Source organism: Astatotilapia calliptera, chromosome 23 (assembly GCF_964374335.1).
Source record: "Astatotilapia calliptera chromosome 23, fAstCal68.1, whole genome shotgun sequence".
In the NCBI taxonomy this organism is placed as follows: Eukaryota; Metazoa; Chordata; class Actinopteri; order Cichliformes; family Cichlidae; genus Astatotilapia; species Astatotilapia calliptera.
The window spans coordinates 46,810,165-46,825,483 of record NC_137443.1 but is presented as its reverse complement, the minus strand read 5'-3'; the positions used below and the strand labels follow the sequence as shown (position 1 = coordinate 46,825,483).

Below are 15,319 nucleotides of genomic sequence, written 5' to 3'. Positions count from 1 at the left end.
AGAGGTTTTAAAAAACACTAAACACTAAAGACACTAAAGCTCTATCACATGGTGTCAAATTGTAAATGTGGTTTACTGCACTCAAAAAAAGACAGAGGCAGCATGTTTTTATCCACTCAGTAATTTATCTGTGAATAAAAAACAAACATCTCATTTCCTTGTTACAGCACTCAGACATGTTCATAGTCATTTTTCAGCAATGATGTCAATCACAAAATTCTGCCTTCAAACACTAAAACGACACAATGGCAGTGCAGATACTCCTGATTTTACAACACAAGTGAAAATGCACTTAACACTGAACTGAAGCTAGAGAACAAATCTATACAGTAAATGTATCATCCCACTGAATACTCAATGCAGTAAACACAAACTACCATTGCATCTGCTGTAAGAAATAACTCAATCTTCTGTTTAAGTGATCAAGCAAAGTCATTTTAAAACCTACTTAACATTTCCGCTGCACTTCCTGTTGCCTCTAGTGTTCTCCGGAGCAGGGGCTCTGAAATTCTCTGGGGTCAGTGGCCATTTAGAGGGGAGAGCCTTTCAAAGGAATCCCCTCATTAAGTTTCCTATTAATGTTTAAATCTTCTGATATGTAACACGCTCTTCTATTGAGCCAAAGTTACTAAGTGTGGAAGTAAAAAGCTTGACATGTTGCTTTTCCAAAGAATCACAGACCCAGCTTTGAGAGCCACTGCTCTACAGCACTGACCCAGCATGTTTAAATGTTAAACACAAGCAAAGAAAGAAAAACAGCCATTCATTGACCAAAAATAAATAAAATCAGGTTTTACAAATTTTACTTGGTTTGTTGTTTACTGAACTTATCGACAAACTCACGAGCAGCTCCAGTTGACTGAGGTACTGAAATTGAGAACAGGTTTTAATTTTCTGTAAAGATGTGTATAAATGTTAATTAGTCCTAAAAAAAGAAAAAAGAAATGATTGTATCAAATGAAGATTATTGCAATCGTCTGTGGTGCTGCTCCTGCAATACAAACAGACACCAGACGACATTGCATTGAGCAGAGTACACTGCACAAAATCTGCAGTGTGCTGCTTGAAATGATCGGCAGTGAAGATCTTACCGATCCCATAACACTGATGTCAGACTGTGATAATCATCATCAATAACTAAGGTGCATTCATACTCACATGTTCTTTAAAAATGCCACTAACACAGTAATTGTAACAAAGTACAATAGGAGTGTTTTGTTAAAAACAAGTGTGGTCGTGTCTCGTGAGCCTTGACTATAGAAAAGAATCACTCCAGCATGTCACAAGGTTGTTTCGTGTTTTCTAAGAAATCTTGGTTGTGATATTAAAGGTCCCAGGCTGCTTTAGCAATGTCTAAAAACACCAAAGCAAATTACTCTAGAAAATCTCTCCTCAGACACAAGCTGCTGCACTCTTGGAGTCGCTGCACATGAGGCACTTCTGATTAAGGCTCAGAGGCATCACTGAACCCACCTGAGTGTATGAAGGGGCTAAAACACTGATCTCAGTGACTCTCACGAGCTTATTAGTAAAACTGGTCTAACAATGTTATGGAACTACACGTTTCTCCTCTTGTGTTTAGGGTTAGGCACTTTTGCCATTAGACAAAGTTTCTAGCTCCTTGTTTGTCACCACAGGGCTGAGCTCCGTGGGCGTGGGCTGGTCCCTGGTTACTCCTCCCCTCCGCTCGTTTCGGTAGTGACGGCAGATGACCACAGCAGCGCAGGCAAAGTAGACGACAGTAAGAAGAGTGAAGTAAAAGAAGTACACCAGAAACTGTAAGAGAGATGTGCAATGGATGAGGCTTTTTATCCTGCACCTCATGAGATCCCAGCCCAAACAAAATTTTAATCCAATTTCCACTAAACTGGCAAAAAAACAACAACACTATTCTCATTTGAATACGATAATGAAGTAAAGAACCTGTTAAATGGCAAAATAATGGTTTGGAAATATGGCCACTGACAGCTGTCAGGAGGGAGCAGAAACGAGTCTCCTAACAAGTTTCCCCAAAAGCAAGGAAATCTTTGCTTGGTTGATTACACTGTGGGTTGAGCAGCAGAGTTGAGCATGTGGGTTACACCCATGGATGTGTATGGTTCTTCCACATACAACTGAGGGAGCTGTCCAGATGTTTTAACGTACAACACAGCTGTCAAACTCTGGCCCGCAGCCTAATTGCATTTGGCCCGTGAAGCCATACAAAACTATTAGAGCTGGCCTGCTGCTATTACACAGGTCATGTACTGCTAATACTACAATTCCCAGAATGCTCTGTTGGTGTTTTGGTGCATCAGTCACAACAGGACTTATTAGCTCCCTCTCCTCTGTTGACAATAGTCATAGCAACCATGCAAATACTGCCATGCTACCGATCCCAAAATGGCTAAAAGAATAAAAACAGGAGCAGGTGGGAGAATATGATGAAAATATGATGAATGATAACATTTAATTCAGAAGGCTGCAAATACAGTTTTTATTTAAGAAATGAATTCCACTGATGTGTTATTTAATTGGAACTTTGATTTTGCATGTGTGCAATATTAAGTTATATATACATTTATATAAGTTAAATATATTGTTTAGTATTAAGCTTTGCTTGTTCCATACTGTTTGAGTCCATAAGAAAAGATTCCTTGTTATATTTGGAGGAAGATTTTTTCAATGAATATTAACGTTAGCCCGCGACTTTGATCCAGTTTTGAATTTTGGCCCACTGTGTATTTGAGTTTGACAGCCCTGATGCACAACATAAAACTACACCAATAGACCACATTAGGGATACAGTTGTGGTAAGAAGTTTACAAAAACTCATCATGAGCATGAATGTCATGATAATTTTGAGCTTTTCATTGAACCTTTTCCAGGGTGGAGTGATTGTGCAGCATACATCTTCAGAAAACAAGTTTGAATTTATGTTAGACTTTCTCTAACCCACAGAGGGTCGAAATTATACATACGGACTCAGATATAGACATACCCTCACTTGAATATTTTAATAAAGTGTTGAAGTTTCTACAATGTCTTAATTTCACATGGCTACCTACCAACTTCTCATTAATGATCATGATTTACTATAACTGGGAGTTTATCTATGCAGCATAAGCAGCATTTGTTTGACAATGAACTCAGTAAACAACTTGGTAGAATTGTCAAGTTACACAATTTGGGGAGGTCTCTTGGAGTCATTTCTAAACAACTGCAGATTCCAACTGCATGTAACCACGAATTATTCTAATTTTTCACCACTTTGCAAAGGTCTTTGACCACAATGGCAAGAGGTATGTTTGGAGGAGTAAAGGCGAGGCTTCAAAACCTAAGAGCAGTGTATGAGCTGTCAAGCATGGTAGTGGTAGCATTATGCTCTGGGGCTGTTTTGCTGTCGGTGGCACTGGAACATTGCACAAATTGGATGGAATAATGAAGGACTACTTCCAAACTCTTCAACTTCACCTCAGATCAACAGCTAGGTGGTTGAAACTTGGTCAGTGTTGGGTGTTCTACCAGAACAATGATCCCAAACACATTAAAACTGGTTTTGGAATGGATAAAGCAGCCTAACATTAAGCTCCTGGAATGACGATCCCAAAGCCCCGATCTCAACCTTACTGAAAAGAAATCTGTGGACTATACTTAAAAGCTGCGCCCATTCCAGGAAACCAACTACTTTAACTGAACTATATCAAGTCTGCCAAGAAGAGCGATCAGCTTACTGAAAGCTACCTGTGGTCAAGGTGCAACTTACTAAGAGACATTTAAAATTTAATCTAATATTATTGGGGGTGTATGTATATTTCTGAAATCTGTACGTACACTTTTCATCCTTTGTGGATTAGAGAAAATTTTAAATAAATTCCAACGTGTGCACCCAATTCTTGTTTTTTTTAAGTCATTAAGTTAAAAAAAATATTAATAGACTAAAATTATCAGGACTTTACATCCATTCACCATTAGCACGAAACGTCTGACAACTATAACTCCAGTTATACTACTGCATGTGGACTCTCAAATCCAAGAAACACTGGTGTGAAACATCCCTGCTGTTTGACTGTTTTACCTGAGAGTGCACGTCCAAGGCCAGGCCCCTCTTATCAGTAAAGATCAGGCTGATAATGGTCTTCAGCACTGTCCCAAAGAAGGTGTTGATACCAAACACAAGAGCGCAGAGCTCCTTGGTGAGTGACGATGCAATCTGGAAACTGGCAAGACAATAACATCCAGCATGAGCAACTGTCTTGTATAAATGTGTGATACGCTGTATACTCTTACTCGCTGTAGATGTATTTAGGTTATTTGAAATTACATGAAGTTAAAACAATAAAATACGTGTAGACAGACACAACGTACTGAGGCTTATCAGATCGAACGCTGTGTTATCTCATTAACGTTTTCATTACGAGTTTAGCTGAGGGCTACATTTATTTTCTTCATTATTATGCTGTTATCACTTGGTATAAATCATCTGAAAACAACAAAAAATGTACACCAGAGGACCTATTCTGTACGATCAACAGCACAAAACATGTCAGCTTATGTCATTATAATAGATCGTTATCCTTCATTCTGCTTGAGCAAAGACTGAAAAAAAGTGGAAAAAAGTAGTTTCAGAGTGAAGTTTCTCGTGGCAGTTGATATTGGCAGCTGTGGTTTAGCTTCTGATCCTTTTCCCCCCAAATATTTCTGGCCTAAATCTTCCAATAATAAGCACCACAGTTTTGGCCACATTCCTATAGCACTTAACTTTAATCCAGCATAGTTACAACTAAGATCATCGTAAGCAGATGCATCTTAAATAATACACTGTTTTTGGCACTTACGTGGCAATAGGCACCAGAAACTGGTAGAAGCTTCGGAAGAGTACATAACAAACATAGCAGACCCAGATGTCGTCTGTGGTTCTCATAAGAAGCAGCAGACCGGCCTGCACCGCTGTGATGATACCAATGACCAGCTCTGACCAGATGTTCCACCGAATTTTGACAAAGCCTGCTGTAAAGGACGCTATAGCACCTACAGAAAAATAAACAGGTTATAGTCTTTAAACTGATTAAGTTAAAGCACAGAGCAAGTAATCTGTAGAGAGGGACTGAGTAAGCAGTCGGCTAAGCACTACTGTCACCAATAAGATGAAAGTTATTCATATTGGACATAAGTTAGTCTGTTCTTGTCATAAAAATATCAGCAGCAGCACAGAAGTCTCCTAATCACTGTTCAATTATCAGACTTTTGTCATCAAACCTCATTACTTACACATGACATCCAGATTATCGAAGCTGCTACCTTTAATCTTTACAACTGTTTAAAGTGCAATTATTGCCATCTAAAGCTGACGCCATCCCCTTACAGAGTAGGGCTGGCCAATCAATTATTAAGCTTCTTCCACACAGCTGAGCGTACCCTTTACTGCAGGCACCAGTTGCTCTTCTGTTTATGTTAACACACACGTCAGTTTCAGGACTACACTTTTAGAAAACCATTTTGAGCCTATACCTTTTTTACAAACATTATTTAAAAGATCATTTCAAAAAGCTAATCATCAGAATCATAGGTAGAAATCCAACAGTTCATTTCATCTGATTTTGCCCAAAAAAAAGATTCAAAAGAAAGCAGACTTGAATCTGTGTTTCCCTGTAATAATAATAATAATACTCAATACTGTCAAGTATTTTCAACCAACAATATGACCCAATCAAAAGCACTGATAGATGATATCCTAAGTCAAATGCTCATTGTCACCCTTCTAATTTCCAAGAACTACAGATCCTCTAATGGTCTTAAAACTTGAGGTTTGTCCCCACAGACTCCCATATTTAAAAGCCCAACTTTAGAGCATGCTTTCAAGTGGTTACAGCTCAATTCAATTGTATTTATTATATTAGCACCAAATCCCAACAACAGTCACCTCAGGGCACTTTATATTATAAGGTAAAGATCCTACAATACTACAGAGAAAACCCCAACAATCAGATGACCCCCTATGAGTAATCAATTGGCAACAGTGGGAAGGAAAAACTCCCTTTTAACAGGAGAAAAACCTTCCAACAGAACATGGCTCTGGGGGAGGACTGATGCATCATCCCAGAAATGTAATTCTAGGACAGGGCAATACGGCCAAGAATATTTATCACGATCTATATTTTAAAATTTGGGATAACGATATAACTGATGATCTAACTGATGATCTAACTGATGCGAGACAAAATACTCCACAACATTATTAGTGCAAAAAACCCATCAATTTATTTTCACTTAAACAAGCAGCTGTTTTTTATGTGCATTAACCTCCTAGGACCTGGCGTCCACATATGTGGTCATCACATTTTTGGTTGTCTTATGTAGTCCAAAAAATACGGTAGTAAGGACGGCCCGCTTGCATATTCTACAAAGTGCTTTGGTGGCTATCTGACGGACAAAAACGAAACCAGTTGCACATCACTGAAGTAGCACGTTTTTAAAAAAACAATTCTGGTTCATCGGTTTCATTCAATGATCCGCTTTTGCCCTTCTCGTTCTCTGTCGCAGCCATGCTTTTTCTGCCATGTGCGTATGAAAACAAAGGCATTGCGCATGCACGTTTTACCCATATTCTATTGCGATATTTCATTTTCTTATCATTGCCTGACATTATACCGGTATTACGCTGAACGGTATAATGTGCCCCAGCCCTAGTAAACACTAGGGGTGGGGTACATGATGCTGCTTCACTTCAGCAGCATCATATAATGTTCATATGTTGATTAACGGTTTTCTTTCGTTTTTGATCTACTGCAGAATATTTTCATAAATTCCCAGGCCAGGAAAACCACCTTCATGTTTTTCTGTTTTATCCTCAATTACTTTGACACAAAGGCCTCTGCTGTGATGCTCACACCTTTGATAAAGTCTCACAAGTGTCAGCTTTCTTTTTATAGATATAAAAATATGGAAATGTACTGATACGTGATCAGAATTAGAATATTTCTGACTGAGGAAAAATTTCCCCGATTCAAATCGAATCGTGGATCAAATCGATTCGGGACCTTGTGAATCAGAATCGAATTGATTCTAGAAATCAGTGACGATACCCAGCCCTAGTAACGGCACAGTCACATTGATTGGCCCATTCAGTACCATTGTTTCCTTTTGAGTATTCCCTGATGCTACTGCTGCCTCCATTTGGGATCGACTCAAAGACAGAAACTTCACCAACTACAGCAACCCAAGAACCCCACACATCAGTATGCTGGTAACAACACTGGCCACTTGCACAGAGAACATAACAGACTCAATACACAAGTGTAATTAAGTTTGAGGATGTGACCATCTTTCTAACAAAGCTAGTGAGCTACTCCCCAGCTAGACCCTCTGATTACAAAAAACACTAGATGTGGTGAGCAAAAACACCAGCCTGGGTGTCATTACATTGGCTATGTCAATCTTTTATATCTAGCCTGGACCCAAACCATCCTTTTTCAGCTATCTAAAAGTGAATTTGCTTTGAATAAAAGCCTAAAACTCCAAAAGCTACTTTTGTATATGTGTGGACAAGTCCTTACTTTAGTCTTAAATAACAACACATATCATCATTCTTCAGCTCTTCCTGACCCTCTCAAATTGGTTCCTGGAAAAAAAACACCCAATTATCTCCTATCACACTTTTGCTTCAATCCGAGTCTCTCATGAAGATGGGGGTCTATCAGAGTCATTAGCATAGATTTTTCTTCCTAAAAAATAAAAGTCCTGCAGATTGTGTCCTACATTAAGTAGTTGTTTGATGCTATCACTGCAAAGCTAAATACATCCTGCCAGCCTTTAAATTAGACAATGGCTGAGATTTAGTTTATACTTTGCACAAGTTGTTACATTTTTTGTATCTAAATGTAGCAAGCTGCTGCATGTGGACACCGAGCTGGATACAAAACAAATTAAATTTCAATAACACTATTTGTGTAAAGCTATTTTTAAAATGTCTGGAAATGTCTCACTGAGCAATGTAGAAGCTGCTTCCACTCCCCCATTGTAAACGTTCTTGTTCTCAGTGGCAGGGTAGACTTTGTTCCACAGGATGTGGACGTAGAAGAGCACCAGGTAATACCCTGTGGAGTTGAACACCCACCACAGGGACCAGAGCCTCAGGTTTGGCCTCTTCAGCACATTTCTAACCTCCAGAAGCATCTGCATAAACACAGAATCCTTCCAGGTTGACGCAGGACATGGGGGGGCAGCAAAGGATGGCCCTCCATCTTTTGGGTTCATTTTGTCCAGTTCAGATTTGGTGGCTACTTCTACCAGTTCCTTTTCCTCCTGATTCGTCCGGTTGAAAAACAAGGAGCGTTTAGGCCAGGGCAGGCACAGTGAGAGCAGCAAACCAAAGCTGACAAACCCCAGAGAGATACTGTTGAGGGTGTAGAAGGTGATGTTTCCCAAGGACATGCACAGCTGGCCCAGGATAGAGCTGGTGAAAACCCCCAAGAGGACTGAGGAGCGCGAGTAGCCTGCCACGCGCTGGTAGAGGACCGGGTTGACCAGGGAGAAGATGTAGGAGGAGTAGGCGACACGGCAGGCCATGGTGATGCCGTAGAAGAACTCCATGAACTGCATCTGAAGCAGCGTACCGCCAAGCAGCAGGATGATCCAGATGACCACCTGACTGACGCCCTGAATGATCAGGACCGGCTTATAACGCAGAAGATCCGTTAGCAGGAAGGCTGGTACCAGCACAGCCATGTAGGAATACGTCAGCACTGGAGTGATCTCATTGGTCACCTGGAAATAAATCAATCAAATAAGGCGTGGGGAAAAAAAAAAAGCAAAATCAAGCTAGAGTCTTACACGAACCTTTCTGACAGTGCACTTTCTACCCTAAATAGTGCCAACTTTTCTTCAAATATACAGTTTATTTACTTTTAAAAGAAGGTTTAAAGAAAGTTCAACGAAGCTGTAAATATAAACCAACATTGCTGGCATTCTTCTTCACATCTGTAAGGATACAACTAAGATACAATTAAAATATGACAAAGATCACGAATGCAAATGCAAATATTGCTTGTTTTGGCCAACCAATAATTCAAAATCCCCCGACCATCCTCATCAAGCAAATGTTCTGCATTTTTGCCGGAGTAGTTGCTGAAGAGCTTTGATGCAAAACACAATTCTGCATCACTTTAGTATTTTGCAAATACCAGCCTCTATCTTAACTATACACACTGTTGGTCACAGTAACAGTCGTAACAGTGTACAAGATAAAGGGGAGGGTTTTTTTTACTGATGAATAACAGCTGTGGCTTCAGTGGGGGTGAAAAAGAGAAATTTCACATGACTTTGTGCAGTCATGTGAAAAAAATAAAGAAACCTTTTGTGTTTCTTCATCAATCAAGCAGTGGCTTACCAAAGTTGTACTAAAACATTTAACAGATTTCTGCACGCCAAAAATCGGTTCGAGGTCAGTAAGCACAACCAGGATTCATACATAAGGCACACTCTCGATTTTTGGGAAAATTAAAGGATTTTAAGTGTGCCTTATAGTGTGGAAAACACGTTATAGAGAAGAAAAGAATATATCGCGATATATATCGTTACCGCACGTGCTTCAAATTATATCGCGATATGGATTTTAGGCCATATCGCCCAGCCCTAGATTCACCCCAATCACCTTCTGTTTAACTGACTTCTATCACAGCTGACTTCATGACAGTGGAACTGGTTAAAGCATCGACATCTGTCTGGCACTGATGTTTGTTTCACAAATGCCAGCTTCACTGGGACTGATGACAGATAAACTGCTTGTTCCCTGGAATCCCAAAAACAGGAAAATCGATGGACTAAAGCTCTTAAATAACCTCACAGGTAAACAGATATTTCTACATGGAGTTCAGCTCTGCTGTAAACCTGCTATTCTGGTCTTTGGAAGTGTTTTTCCACAAGCTGTCGACACATTGGCAGCTCACCTCGTGCTTATGGCCAGGCCAATAGGAAAACAAGAATAGTGATCACTTTCCAGTGATCCCACTCTACAAACAAGTCTAACTCCACATATGCACTGACCCACTCTGAAGGAATGTGAACTTTGACCACAGTAAGATGGATCAGCAAACTCCCCACATGGAACTCATTAATTCTATTGTGCAATACATGCTTAACTGCAGAGCTTGTTAGAGTCTCAGAGGTTAACTTTTTGGACTGCTCATGACTTTCAACTCTGCAAAACTCCTGTAAGCAGGACTGTAACTGGAAGGTCTTGTCTCTCGTAATGTTGATGGGCAATATGGCCAAAAATATTTATCACAATATACATTTGAAAATTTGCAATAACGATATAACTGACGATATAATTGACGTGAGGCAAAATACTTTACAACTCCACAACTTTATTAGTGCAAAAAACCCCATCAATGTATTTTCACTTAAACAAGCAGCTGTTTTTTATCTGCATTAAAGTTATATAAACATGTAACAGTGCAAATGCAAACTCCTCGCTGACAGTTTAACCAAAAGGCATTTCCAGTGGAAACTGGCCGACATATCCTCAGCATAACCATGTATAATATCCACAAAACTTAAAAAGAGGTTATACACACACAATACGGTAATATTATGTTGAAGCACAGTACGTATTATTGCACGAGGCTCCTGACTACGATAGCTGTAATGCTCCAACAATCCATCAAGCCAAGCGGCTTCTTAGCTTAGCAAAGTCGTACTAAAACATTGTTAACAGATTTTCAAGCGCCGTGTACATAAAATCGGTTCGGTAATAACGACGGCCCGCTAGCATGCTCTACCAAATAATGTGCTTTGTTGTGTATCTGACAGACGAAAGCTAAACCAGTCCCACACCACTGAAGCTGCAGCATTTTTACAAACCAGTTCTGGTTCATCTGTTTCATCCGCTTTCGCCCTTCTCATTCTCTGTTGTCGCCGTGCTTTTTCCGCTATGCGCGTGTGAAAACAAAGGCACTGCAAATGCGTGTTTTACCCATATTTTATCGCAATATTTCATTTTCTTATCATTGCCTAACATTATACCGGTATTACCGTGAACGATAGGATATGGCCCAGCCCTAATGGGAAGGTTACCAGTCAACACAAACTTTCATCAAATTGCGCAGAGAAATGTGCATCACTCACCTGCTCTCTGGTGAAGTTCTTCTCAGGGCTCAGCAGATATGGCGTGATGAAGGGCTCCCCGGGTTTTATGGATGACATAAACCCGTAGAAACACAAGAAAATCACAGACCACTTCCACTTTTTGGGATCTCTGGCTTCATCCTCTCCAGAGGGAGACTCTGCGGCAGTGGCGGCCATCGCTACATCCCCGTCTTCCTGCCGCTCGGCGTCTTCAGATGCTTTCTGATCCATCTCTTTCTCCCCATCTGATCTGTCCCCACTTCCTGCTGTGTCCTCTGCTACCATTGCACAGGCGTGTAACTTTTTCTTCCCCCCCTCACGCTATCAAATCAGCATGCGAGGATTCTTTTCGATAAGAAAAGCTGCCGACTTTCCACCTGGAATTTATGAAGAAAACAAACTCAAGTCCTCTGCCTCTCTGTGTCAGAGAGGGCTGAACTGGAGAGAACGAACCATCCGACGAGCTGGTTAAAAAGCTACATGCTGCTGCTGGCGAGTAAGAGAAAATGTTGACCTTTGCTCCATTCCTCTCTCTGACATTGTCAGACAGAAAGCTTTCCAGCCGCTCAGTCCAATGTCATTGTTCACCTGAAAAACAAAATCAATCATGTGAGCTGCGCAGTCTGTTCTGACACAGCAGGTCTTAGCTTTAACTCTCACTATTAATCTGTGCGACAAACAAGATTTTCATGCAAAGCCCCCCCACCCCCGATTTGACAGTTTTCTTCACGTGTTGCAGTAAACCAAATGTTTCTGTGCGTTTCCATGAATATTGGAAGATATTGAAAAACACTTCCTAGAACTGCAATCCACCTGACCTGTGTGTCTCCATACTTATCAATAACTCTTATCAATACTGCTCTGCTGCGCCTTCCAAAACAGTGACGGCAGTGCAACTTTTGCACGCCTGAGGGGCATGAAAGCCTTTTTTTAAAAAACAAAAAAGAAAACAAGCAGTTGTTCCACGATGTTTAAATCCAAGTTATAATTAATTTTTGTATTTTCTACTTAAGTTTTTCATTCATGTGCTTTGCGATAACCATACACTGTGTTTACGAGGCATCTTACCACAAAAACAATCTACTATAGTTCTTAGTCTGTGTCAGTGTCACATCTGAGTAGGCAAGCAGAAACTATAGCTTCTATCAGGTACAATCAGTAGGCAAAACTGTAAAATTAATGAAAATACAGGTGAAAGTCCAAAATGTACACCCATTTTTATATTTTCCAAAGACATCCAGCTGGCCAGACTGGAGTCTTTGCTGTCCGATTTTGGGCCCCAAGCCTTATCTTTTACACACCTGGTTTATATGGTTATGTCGTACCTAACCCATGGCCTCAACACACTACTAATAATCCAGCCACAGATACCACTAAGGGTAATTTAAGATGCTCCCTTATATTCCAAGGTGTTGCCGCAGTGCTTGTTCTAACTGGCGTAGATATTACCCTGCATGCCCCTACACGGCTGTATCTGCACTGTTATATGTAGCTGTGCACTACTAGAAGTAGTATCCAGGCTCAGCTAGCTATCTGGCAGAAACTGCCTCCTTGTTGTATTAAGACAAAAGCAATATGTTTTAATTTGTGGGTGAAAAGGACAACAACAGTGCAGTGGCCTCGTTTGACTGCAGCCTAGTATTAAAAGCTTTATATATAAAAGCTCTATATAAGCAATCACATCAGGATAAAAAAAATAACCACAACTGGTGAAGCTTTTTATAATTAATGCACTAAATATCTTCCACTTATTCAGTGGAGGGCTGTAGATAGACAGACAGACAGATGAGAAAAGCATGCTGTTTCTAGTTGATAAGTGTGTCTGGTGCTGCTGCAAACCCTGTTGCTCTTTCGAAGAATCGCCAGGTGAGGCTCACTGAGAAGGAGAAGCTCCTGAACTCGAGTAACTCCGAGGGAAACCGTGGATCTTGCTGGTTGTAACCTGGTGCTACTGTTGCTACCTACTCCATATAAATGAGCGGCAGAAACATTCAGATACATGGCAGGTTACGCGGAGGTTAAACGGAGCATGCGCAGAGACGTGGAAAACCGTATTCACTTATGTAACGTTTTCCCATATGTGTTGTTGTAACTTGAAGCAGCTCCTTCACCGAAGTGAAAAAAATGAGTTTTTAAGAAAATAATCTGAGTTTTTTTTTCTTCAATTAGACTGTTAGCCTAATCTTGTTTACTGATTTACTAAAAAACTCGCAAATATTGTGCATTTATATAGAATAGAATAGAAAACTTTATTTGTCAATTTCTTCAAATGTACTTGCCATACAAAAGAATTGAAATTACGTTTCACACTGTCCCATGCGTAGACATTGACAACAATAAAGTGCAGATGCACAACAAAAACAGCCCTAACATATGCTAATGTTGCTAAACTTTGGGCAAAATTTACCAAACAATTTTCTTACCTCTTATTTATTTATTTTAGCGTGATACATCAGCACAACTCCAGGAGTGATCTGGCTTTCTCCTGACTGAACTTCAGCCTCATTTCCAAATTTTAGGGAACAACAAGTTACACAACTACTTCACAGGGAAGCAACTACTTCACAGGGAAGCAAAGTGTGTTAGCATGTCAGTGTTTCACATTAGCTCGACTTATTCCTACGTTAGCTGCCAAACCTGGCTGTATTTAGGAGATTTGTTTGTGCTGCTGGAACAACGACCGAGACGTGCCGACTTCAGTTTGTAGCTCAATCACCCCGAACTGAGGCTGCTAGCCAACTGGCTAATAGCACATGGGCATAAAAACAGTGCCGTCGTGACGCCTTCACTGCCACTAATAAATGACAGTGTTTGAAGCTATTAGCTGACCTATCTGGTGTCACACCATCAGACAGACTTTGCATTAATGAAGCGGAGTTTACATATCTCTAATCCTGGTAAATACGAAGAGGAACAAGGCATACCTTGTGCGTTCCTTTTGAGATGCAGCGCCTTCTTTCTTTCGCTCTGACTTCTGGGAAAAGTAGTCTTAGCCTTGATCTCTACCATGTCGCTTACTAAAGCCAATAGAGTTGGATTTTTAATACAACAGTAACCCGTAAATTGTAGATTGTGTACTATACATGCACAAGAGTCTCTTCTAATTCTGATTTTTATTTATATCTCATATTCGCCAGGAAGGGTATCCCGTGTGAAGCTGCGGTAACCCTTGAGACAAGAGAGCAGAACTTCCTTTGCCTTCATCGCCATCTGCTGTGAAGTTGTTGCTTCTGCCGATCAGTGATCAACAACCACTGATCAAGGCCCACTGATCAGTGGTACAGTGGGGCATTATTATGTCCCAGTTACGCCTGTACCAGTCATGGACCAGGCATGTTTACATAAGTAGTCACCCCCGAATTCCAAATACAGTAAAACGTCTCTTGGGAAACAAAAAAAATACTATACACTACAGGGAGTGCAGAATTATTAGGCAAGTTGTATTTTTGAGGAATAATTTTATTATTGAACAACAACCATGTTCTCAATGAACCCAAAAAACTCATTAATATCAAAGCTGAATGTTTTTGGTAGTTTTTAGTTTTAGCTATTTTAGGGGGATATCTGTGTGTGCAGGTGACTATTACTGTGCATTATTATTAGGCAACTTATCAAAAACAAATATATACCCATTTCAATCATTTATTTTTACCAGTGAAACCAATATAACATCTCCACATTCACAAATATACATTTCTGATATTCAAAAACAAAACAAATCAGCGACCAATATAGCCACCTTTCTTTGCAAGGACACTCAAAAGCCTGCCATCCATGGATTCTGTCAGTGTTTTGATCTGTTCACCATCAACATTGCGTGCAGCAGCAACCACAGCCTCCCAGACACTGTTCAGAGAGGTGTACTGTTTTCCCTCCTTGTAAATCTCACATTTGATGGACCACAGGTTCTCAATGGGGTTCAGATCAGGTGAACAAGGAGGCCATGTCATTAGTTTTTCTTCTTTTATACCCTTTCTTGCCAGCCACGCTGTGGAGTACTTGGACGCGTGTGATGGAGCATTGTCCTGCATGAAAATCATGTTTTTCTTGAAGGATGCAGACTTCTTCCTGTACCACTGCTTGAAGAAGGTGTCTTCCAGAAACTGGCAGTAGGACTGGGAGTTGAGCTTGACTCCATCCTCAACCCGAAAAGGCCCCACAAGCTCATCTTTGATGATACCAGCCCAAACCAGTACTCCACCTTGCTGGCGTC

General features: G+C 40.4%; 1 protein-coding gene across 5 annotated transcripts; it reads right to left on the bottom strand.

Moving 5' to 3' along the window:
• Nucleotides 1-105: 105 nt before the first annotated feature.
• slc19a1 (solute carrier family 19 member 1) lies at nucleotides 106-14,389 on the bottom strand. Of its 5 annotated transcripts, none has more exons than XM_026159023.2 (7): nucleotides 13,530-14,013; nucleotides 12,946-13,067; nucleotides 11,107-11,694; nucleotides 7,965-8,745; nucleotides 4,818-5,010; nucleotides 4,058-4,199; nucleotides 106-1,776 (listed from the first exon to the last, which is right to left on the bottom strand). In XM_026159023.2, the coding sequence occupies exons 3-7, from the start codon at nucleotides 11,389-11,391 to the stop codon at nucleotides 1,585-1,587; spliced, it is 1,593 nt and encodes a 530-aa protein (XP_026014808.2). In that variant the 5' UTR covers nucleotides 11,392-11,694; nucleotides 12,946-13,067; nucleotides 13,530-14,013; the 3' UTR covers nucleotides 106-1,584. The 5 variants fall into 5 exon arrangements, with proteins under 5 accessions (XP_026014808.2, XP_080152982.1, XP_026014806.2 ...); XM_080296856.1 differs by lacking the exon at nucleotides 13,530-14,013 and having other exon boundaries at nucleotides 11,107-11,483; nucleotides 11,560-11,694; nucleotides 12,946-13,196; XM_026159021.2 differs by lacking the exons at nucleotides 12,946-13,067; nucleotides 13,530-14,013 and adding an exon at nucleotides 14,031-14,389.
• Between the last annotated feature and the right edge of the window lie 930 nt (nucleotides 14,390-15,319).